General features: G+C 35.6%; 1 protein-coding gene across 2 annotated transcripts in view; it reads right to left on the bottom strand.

The window, feature by feature from the left end:
* Positions 1-2,917: 2,917 nt before the first annotated feature.
* LOC128552913 (uncharacterized) overlaps positions 2,918-10,165 on the bottom strand; it is a 33,077-nt gene continuing 25,829 nt past the window's right edge. For both annotated transcript variants that reach the window (XM_053533988.1, XM_053533989.1), the window contains exon 2: positions 2,918-3,890. In XM_053533988.1, the coding sequence (XP_053389963.1) occupies positions 3,471-3,890 (420 nt within the window). In that variant the 3' untranslated portion in view covers positions 2,918-3,470. The remainder of the gene's footprint in view (positions 3,891-10,165) is intronic.

Here is a 10,165-nt window from a genome sequence, read left to right as displayed (position 1 = left end):
TTTAAAAGTTAAAATATATTTGATTTATTTGATGAATTAACAGGAAATACTTTACATTTGTTTACAACAACACCTTTTTGAAAAGAATTGTCAGTCAAGTTTAGTTACAGTATTTCTGAACCATCAGCTTAGCATTTGATTTCCTGAATCTCAACAACTATAATGTGGTCATCGTAGCGTGGTAGTTATATTGCTTTGGTGTAATCGAAATTATATGAGTAATATTCACCAGTTAAATTTTGACTGACTATCTTGGTAGAGAGGGCTTATTACTAGTATTTGAATAAGTATGAATAATTTTCAAATTGTTACCCTATCAATACACGGAATGGAAAAAGTAGAAGTAGTCTGATTCGTTGGCAGACAAATAAGGGAAGCCCGTTCTTGCTTTAATATGGAACCTAAAGATTTATTTCTCATTTTATATTTCTTCATTTTACAGTTTGGTGAAGTGTTTAGTTCCTTTATTTAACGAAGGATATTGCAAAAAATTTGTTTCGTTCGACGGGTGTTCTGTAAAAGTGTATTACATTATTTTAAAAATTAAATGAACCTATTCTAAAATCATATCACTTTTAATTCACTGAGGGGAACGAAGCAGATAACCAAAAATAATTGATTTGTCTGTAACTCTTTATCTTGCATATTAAGGAAAATGTGTGCTTCTTTTTGGTAGTTTATTGGCCTTCCTCACTGCACACAAGATTTTGGCTAGAAGTACTGATGTCTGAATCTGTTTAATGATATATATATATATATATATATATATATATATATATATATATATATATATATATATATATATATATATATATATATATATTGTGTTATTTTAAAAGAATCATGATGCATAAAATGTCATTAAAATACAGCTATGGTATAGTTCAATCTTTCACTTTCATTTTGGTATGCTACACATCATGTTTATTCCCAGAAATGTGGAAAAATATGTTAAAGCAGGTTACCCTTTCACCCATTAGGGTGTCCTTAGTATGATATCAGAATAATGAATTTGGAATTTCTTATTGGTGATTCCGTATTACAAAAAGATCTAGCTTGCTCGGAAATTTAAAAACTTTCATAATTTCTCATTTCTCAGTGGGGACATTCAGTGGTTCAGTTGGTTAGAGCACCCGTACATGTATGTACCTTGTCATAAGGTCGTTGATAAATAAGAGCAAATAGTGTCGGCGACAAACTATTTCCCTGAGCAACACCTGAGAAACATTCTGGGTCAAATTATTTTTAAACCGCACACATGACATGGTATATTCATATATGGATTCCCCAGCACAGTATATCTCCCCGCCGAAACCGTTAAGTACTTGTTCTTAAGATCTCTATTCACAGGTGTGCATACTAAAATATATTATTACACCTCATTTTAGTCCGCAATGATAAAAATGAAATATTTTGACTATCAAACATATTTTTAACTTTTTTTTTTGACACGTGACCAAGCGAAAGTGACTGTCAGGTCATGTGATTGAGCTGACATTTTGAATGTCATATAAGGGCAAACTGCTTCAATGTTTTAGCCAAATCATGAAATGATTGCCTCCCTTCGACACAAATAGTAGTGACGTCACTATTTTTGTGTACACAGGCGATTCAGATGACAGTAACTGTCAGAAAGAAAAACAAAAGAATTAGAACATTTTAACTTTTTCATGTACCTAACTCTGTTCAGTATAATGAAATAGATATCAAACGGCAGCGTATGCTACATTGATATTGTCAACTCTCGAAACAGAATGTCACCACTCGGCTTTCGCCTCGGATGACATTCTGCCCTCGGGTGGACAAAATCAATGTCACACACTCTGCCATATGATATTCATATAATAACATTTTGGTGATTTTGTTTTATTTAAATAAAAATATTCTGTATAAACTGTATTTATGTGCGTGGCAACCTAGCATCCTTCGAAATCAATTACAAACAACATTTTGTATACTGCAATAAAACGAAATGTTTTATGATGTCATTGAGCTGAAACGTCTTTTAAGAAATCAGGGGCGGTTAATACTTGAAACTTTTTGATTGAGAAATATGCGGTTCAACGTGTGGCCGTTATAATTACACGGGTGTTGTTAGTTTTAGACATATATACCAAAACCACGCTTAAAATATTTCAAGAATGATTCCTGCATTTATTGTCATCAAATATAAGGATATTCAAGGATATAGCAACCAGGGTTGGGGTGCATCAAAGCTACCAGTCATCGTGGCTCAGTTATTAAGGCGTGTACCTCAGGATCGGGAGGTCGGAGGTTCGAGCCCCATGGGGAGCGTTCATCCAGGAAATGTTTGTCATGGGGTCACTCGTTCCGAAAAGGCCGGTTCGTGAGCCGCGAGCTAGTTAAATGAATGGTTACCGACTGGTAAGAGTTGGGAGGTAATTGGTACGTACAATTAAGGTGTCTCATTGACCAAATTAGATAGCCTTTTCAATATGGGTGACACTATGATAAACAAGACCTTACCTTTAATATTGATTTTTTTTCATTTAAATGATTCGGTCCTTTTAAAATGGTTTTAAAATGTATTCATATATTCATTTTAAACTAGTCTATCAAGTATAACAGGATTATTTTGGAAAATCCACTCTACTAAGGGCTGACTCCGTCACCTGTAGTATTTTCTTGATGCTTAGGAAGACAATGGACAGATATTGCATTAAAGGAAGGTTTTATCCATTGTTTAAATTTTATTTTAATATTTGTAACATGTGTAAATGTTGCATTCTGTTGATCCAGGGGCTAGAGGACGTGGAGAAGTGGACGGTAGCTTTCATATTCACTGCCGCGCATGAACAGGCTCAATCAAACCGAGTCTGCAGCACAAAAAAATCATTTATGTTGTGTTTGGCGATCTGTACCTTTCCAATTTTACTATTTCAAGTTTGGCAGTACACATGTTTTGCAGTTTTTTATTTCCAAACCATTATCAGAAAGCAAAGGGTACGTTACACCATAAGTATACAGTAGACAATCCATCTGATATCATTCTGATTTTATCCTATAAAACTGAAATAGAGATCAAAAACGTTCTGAATATTTTGCCTATATTTAAAGCAGGAGAGTTTCCGGCTTGTTTAATGTTGGTCTAGCTAGTTTCCAGTCTGTGACGACGTCAAAAAAAGAGGTATATGTATTAGGACTTCTCACAATTTACATTTCAAGAGCCTATAAGACTTAAAGTGAATGAAATATTGATTAATGATATACAAACTTGTCAAAGAAAATAATCATTATTAGTATTTAAGGTTCATCAAATGTATCAGTTTTAAAATGGTTTTAATAATTTTACAAACAGTTTTATGCAAACAACTCAGAATGAAGTAAGATTACACTTCTTATGATAAGCAAGAAAGAAGAAATATATATTTTATTGAATGCCAGGAAAAAACGTGTGTTTAATAAATCAGAAATAGTTTTGTCAGTGTCTGACATTGAAGTTTCGGATCTTATCCGGGATTAAACATATAACCGCAAATTTCATAGCCTGCTGAAACTGGCCAGGTGCTATTTAACAAGTCCCAATATTTCAACAACATTGACTTTCTTTGTACTGTGAAATCTGGTTCTAGTTTCTCGTTAAAAGTAAATGTGAATTTGTTTTCTCCGTCCCCTGACCGAATTATGTATCTTTGGCATGCGTCGTCATAAAACTTGAATTCAGCATTTTGTAATGTACTCGTCTGCTCGTCTGCAGTAACTGATATAGCCTTTTGAAGCAGTCTTCGAAGTCCCGCATTATTACTGTCATCCTTTGTTCCTTCATTTCCGCATAAATATACGATGTATTGACCGAGGACTCGTTTGTTGATTTGATTACATTGCCATGGTTCTTGTTTTCCATCCCGGTTTGATAGAATCACATAGCTCTGGAAAAGAAAAAGTTTTATATCATTGTCAGAATAATTCGTAGCTGCCTGTTGCAAAACGGCGTTCAACCACAAGTTGTAAATTTATACTGTACGCTAGCTTAAACAGCAGCTTAAAACAAGTTTATCTATACGCTATATTGTACGGCTTGTTAACCCTAGTTGATAAAATATTCCCTACAGTATAGAGAGAGAGAGTGGGCAAAAGTAATTAGGTGTTGACAGGTACATAGAATTTTACACAATTTTAGGAGAGTTTATCAGTTTTGGTCGCGCTTTAGCGAGAGAAAGACGCATGCTATACATGCAGTATTTTTAACGTTGTTTAGAGTCAATTGGTTGCTCGATTTTCGAAGGAAAGATTTGTTTCTTGATTTATTTGTTGGAGATTGGTGGCGTACATTTTATTGTACATAATTGTTGAATTGCTCGGCGAATATTTTGGTTGTTTGGTTGTTTAATCGTGGTTTTGTTTTGAAGCTGATACTTGGTTGTTGAAGGTTGGAATTGTTGGTTCTTTTGTGAATTGAAGTTTATGATTTGGCTGGTTGTTTGAATGTGTGTGTTGATGGGTTCTTTTGTGTTTTAGAGGTGTATAAATTGATTTTCTGCAGTTTGGTGGTGTATCGTTCGAATATATATATTGCTCTGAGTTTTTCAGATTAATTGTTTGGTTTTGAATGGCTGTTGGTTGAAGCTTGTGCTGGCCGAGCATAAGTATTGAAATACTTGCGATATTTTGTATATCATATATATCTGCGTACATGTGATAAAGTTTGACGAAAAGCGGTGCAAATTTAGTTATACTTGTAGACAGAATGTTTGTGGTGTGTGTTTGTTCTAGGTGTAAATAGTACGTCACCATGCTTAAGTATATAATGTATATACAGTGAAAAATATACAGAAAAACTACAAAAAAAATACACACACGAAAATATATAGGGGAACAATTAAGTGCTAGTTTCCAAGGTAAAGATTAGCCATAGTCAGACGGTGCACACTACCTCCCTAACCGTTGGTAACGCCTCGCACCGGCCACCATCAAGTCCTGACAATCATCAAACTAACATGTAACCTGGATCTAACGATAACGTGTCCGCAATCACGCTGCATCACTATGCTGTTCTGCATATAAAGACACTGTACAAATGAAACTTATTTTAAGCTTCTAAAAGACAGTATTCATTAATGAGTATAAAAACTATTCATATACTATTGTAACAGTATATTAATGTAGACAGTTTTCGTATACTAATGTAAATATTCTCATATACCGTTACTATCAGTAAACATACAAGATTCTTATACGGATATTGGTAGAATGTGTAAGTTTATCAGCTACCAGTAACTAAAAACAAAGAAAAATATCAAACAGGGAATGCCACGCACCAAAAGCGCAGCCCCCTCAAAACGAACCCCCCAGCACGCAAACGCGTGCACCACACACACACACACACACACACACACTCAAAGCTTACACACCATGACAAAACGAACAACACACACACACACACTCAAAGCCACTCAAAAACACCACTGGGGAGCTTAAACCGGTTTATGGTGCGCACCCAACCTCACTCTTACCCCCACCATGTTCCAAAGACATGGGACAGTGTAAATAAAAGTAATCCCCTCCAGGTGAATCTCTAACACACGTAATGGAAACAAAAAGGCATGGCATGTAAAACACAAAAATGCTCGTGTATAAATATATAAAAAGCAAACCTTAAGAACCAAAAACGTATGTACTCGATGCCTTTTCAGAAGACAGAGCAACAAGAGAAACACCCTTAAGGGCCCGACGAAACAGGTCAGAAGACAAATATCAAAACAGTTCAGTCCTGGTAGGATTTAAAAACTGCTCATCATAGAGTCCCCCCCCCCCCCCCCCCCCCCCCCCCTCTTCCGTCAGACGCAATCAAAGAGGGAAGCGTAGTGTCCAACTGTAAACGGGTTGAACACTAAACATGCGGTATGTCTCAAAACAGTTGGGTCGTAACCTCTTTTAATAAAACGTTTGATAATCTTTCCAAATACATTTGGAAAATTACCATGACCCAAGATCTTACGAAGTTTGTAAACCACATCCCCATAAAAAACGGGTTTAGAAATACCTTCTCGCAGAAGTGTCTTTAAATTACTATTGAATTTTAAAACTAAATCAGAATTACGATAAAAAAATTTAGTAAAAATTTTTACGCAATTTGTAATAACGGTAGCCTTGCTGAAGAAGTTTACTTGTAATATATTGATTACGTTCATTGAAATGCTTGACATGACTACACGCTCTGGCAAACCGAATTAATTGAGAAATATATACCCCATAAGATATAGCCTGAGGTACATCCCCATCCAAATGGGGAAAATTTACAATACTAAAATTAAAATCATCCCTCTTGTCATAAGTTTTGGTATGTATAATATTGTCATAAATAGAGAGATGTAAATCTAAAAATGAAGCATCAGTATCCGAATTGTTAGTTTTAATTAACTGAAGCTCCCTAGGATAAATAGTACCCACCAAATGACCAAAAAACGGATTATCCATATTAAGAATATCATCCAGATAGCGTGATGTATTATTAAATGCAGTTATAATATCTGCTTGCGTATCTGGAGAAAGGCTCACATAAAGTCTCTTTCATAACAATATAAAAACAAATCTGCGACAAGGGGTGCACAATTTGTTCCCATGGGAATACCAACAACTTGTCTAAAAACTGCATTCCCAAACCTGATGTAAATGTTGTTCAATAAAAAGGAAAGGGCTTTACAAACTTCGTCACAGGTCCACATAGTATAATGTTTAATAATATTGCTAGTAAAAAAAGCTTTATCAAAATTGCAAGCGATAAATGTAGCATTCTCTCTGGCAAAAGTCTTTTGAATTAGGGCAGTTAATTTGTCATTTATAAGTTATGTGGTAAAGTGTATACAAAGTAGAAAAATCGTATGTACTGACTGTAGATACCTTGTAATTATTAATTTTCAACTTATCCAGGATTTCGCCAGAATTTTTAATCGACCAAAATAAGTGTTTACCAGAGTTTTCGTATACTTTATCGCAGTATCTTTCCACGTGGGCTTTCACAGCAGTTAGACATGATGTTAATAGTTTTGAAATATTTGTAGTTGTACAAGAGCTTGAATTAGCGATAAAGCGAGCTTTATATGGTTGTTTGTGCAATTTAGGAATCCAGTACATGGTCGGTAGTTTAATTTGTTGATCGTCTATACGAACTTTTAAATTAGAAACTTCAGTGATGTGATCAGTAACCAATTTGTTTTCAACAGAAGGACTCAATGTATAAGTTTTAGTGCTATTTAGTTCGTTTTGTAAAACATTAATATAATGCAGGCGTCAAATGATGATAATATTGTTGGCCGCCTTGTCTGCTGGAACTAAGACATACTTAGAATGAAATTCTTGGATTTCCTTTTTCAAATGTCTTAAAGTAAACAACTTGGGTTTTGGTGGAAGTAGGTGTACATTAGTTTGATAAAATTTTATTCGAGAATCAACAATGTTAAAAATATTTCGTTTCCAAGACGTTAATGCATTGGGATCAGCGTTCTCACGACGACACCATTTAACACAGAAGGTTTCAATGGATTCTGCAATGTGACCACGACAAGCATTAAAATCAATAGTTGAAGAAATTCTATATTTAGGTCCTTTAAAAAATAAATTACGAATACGTTTGTCTTTAATAATATCAAAATTACCAGTGATGACATGACCTGCATCTGAATAGCAAAATATTGAGTTTTTACATTCGCAGTAAGAAGGAGTATTTGTTTGAACATCTAAGTCGGAAACAATATTATTGTAATTGAAAATAACATTTCTTACAGGTGTTTTATATTTATAACAGACAATAGGAACTTCGGAGTTTCTGAAATATTTAGGCACAGAATCAATGACACGTTTATCCCGAAATATACTAGGTACATCGATGAAGTCAATACCTTTGTTCATGAAATATATTTTAAGAAAATGTCTCTCATGGTCAGATTGGATGTTTAATATGTGGACGGAGAACATGTTGTGTGTAACTTTGAATAAGATATGATACAGTGTAAAACGGATCTGTTTGAATAACATACTGGTCCGCTTCCTCGTCCAGCTTTTTAAGAGGCTGTACAGATAAAGATGAAAGACGAGAAAGCATTGAATGTCTACCAGAGTTTGAAAGAATTAAATCGAGGTCAGCAACAGATATATTGACTTTAGATTTGCGTTTAACATTACCATTTCGTCTAATTCCATGAGACCTGGATTTACGTTTCCTAATATTTAAAATAGAAAAGATATCGATATCAGGGTTTTTAGAGATATTACCTTCCTGATAAATATTATCATTTAAGCCCAACGGAAACGGTGATTGTAAATTTTTAATCCATTTGAATTCTGCTACATGTCTGGCTTTAATTTTAAAACTAGATGTGGAATTAGTATCATATACGATTTGCTCTACTGGTTGCATTGTTACCTGATCAAATGTATGGCCAGATTTACGAAAGTGTTGGTATAAAAATGTAGAAAACTTGTTCCGACTACGCATTTTGTATGAATGTTCACGGAAACGAATTTTTAAAGAACGCCCTGTTTGGCCAACATATTGAATACCACAACTGGGTGCGTTTCAAGTCAGTACATATATCATGTGGGACGTATTTCAATCAACGTCAGAATTAAGTACCACATTAAAAGTTCTGCCGTTAACGTTTGAGGTAATTGTAGACCTGTGCGATAAATGATTGCAACAACCGCACCTCTTAGAACTGCATTTGTTAATAGAACGGTACTCTCTACATCTCTGTGGAAAATTGGTATGTTTAATTTTATATTTTTTCAGTATAGTAGAAGTTAAAGGTGATAGACAAATACGTAGATTATTACGAAAAACAGCTGGATAGTTTAAACTAGTACGTGGAATATAAACTGATTGAACAGAATGTAGCTTAAGTGGAGAAAGACTGATCGATGGTGTATGTCTTAAAAAAGTACTGTTATCGTTAGGCAGATGAACAGAAGATGCAGAATGTAACCGAAGAGGTGAAAGAATTAATTTCGGTACTCTATTATATATACTCATGAAATGTAATAATTGTAATACCATTCTGTGAAAAGTGGCGTTCGGGTAGATCAGTCATCAGTTTCAATTCGTTAAGTGAAAATGTTAAGCGCCGGTTAAAAAGGCACTGGAGGTCCAAGAATACAAAAGGACGGGATAACTAGCATGGACCCGAATGTCAGTGAACACAAAACCTTCAACGTGGTATAAGATACTTCTCCATCTTGACAGAGGCTGAGAGTTTAGAACGAATAACAATCCCTGAAGGATGAAAATATAACAACATTGATTGAATGTACGGGGAGACTTTTTACGGCCGCCACACGGCACAAACAACACAGTTGTGCGCATAAAAACAAAGAAAAATATCAAACAGGGAATGTCACGCACCAAAAGCGCAGCCCCTTCAAAACGAACCCCCCAGCACGCAAACGCGTGCACCACACACACACACACACACACTCAAAGCTTACACACCAGGACAAAACGAACAACACACACACACACACACACTCAAAGCCAACACATAAGGACAAGACGAACAATAAGCATACACACACGCGCGCACACAAAGTCAACACACAAGGACAAAACGAACAAACAAAGGAACACAGTGGGGCACCGCCTTGGAACGGTCAGTGGCAAAAACACCACTGGGGAGCTTAAACCGGTTTATGGTGCGCACCCAACCTCACTCTTACCCCCACCATGTTCCAAAGACATGGGACAGTGTAAATAAAAGTAATCCCCTCCAGGTGAATCTCTAACACACGTAATGGAAACAAAAAGGCATGGCATGTAAAACACAAAAATGCTCGTGTATAAATATATAAAAAGCAAACCTTAAGAACCAAAAACGTATGTACTCGATGCCTTTTCAGAAGACAGAGCAACAAGAGAAACACCCTTAAGGGCCCGACGAAACAGGTCAGAAGACAAATATCAAAACAGTTCAGTCCTGGTAGGATTTAAAAACTGCTCATCATAGAGTCCCCCCCCCCCCTCTTCCGTCAGACGCAATCAAAGAGGGAAGCGTAGTGTCCAACTGTAAACGGGTTGAACACTAAACATGCGGTATGTCTCAAAACAGTTGGGTCGTAACCTCTTAAAGTCTCGTGAACTCAGTTGCAAATTTAATGTCAGATTGCTTAAGTGCTCCTCACAAAAATGCTATGATATTTACTGCCAGCAGAGCGA

This window comes from Mercenaria mercenaria, unplaced genomic scaffold (assembly GCF_021730395.1).
Source record: "Mercenaria mercenaria strain notata unplaced genomic scaffold, MADL_Memer_1 contig_3286, whole genome shotgun sequence".
Lineage (NCBI taxonomy): Eukaryota > Metazoa > Mollusca > Bivalvia > Venerida > Veneridae > Mercenaria > Mercenaria mercenaria.
The sequence above is the reverse complement of the archived record's forward strand: the minus strand, read 5'-3'. Positions and strand labels throughout refer to the sequence as shown.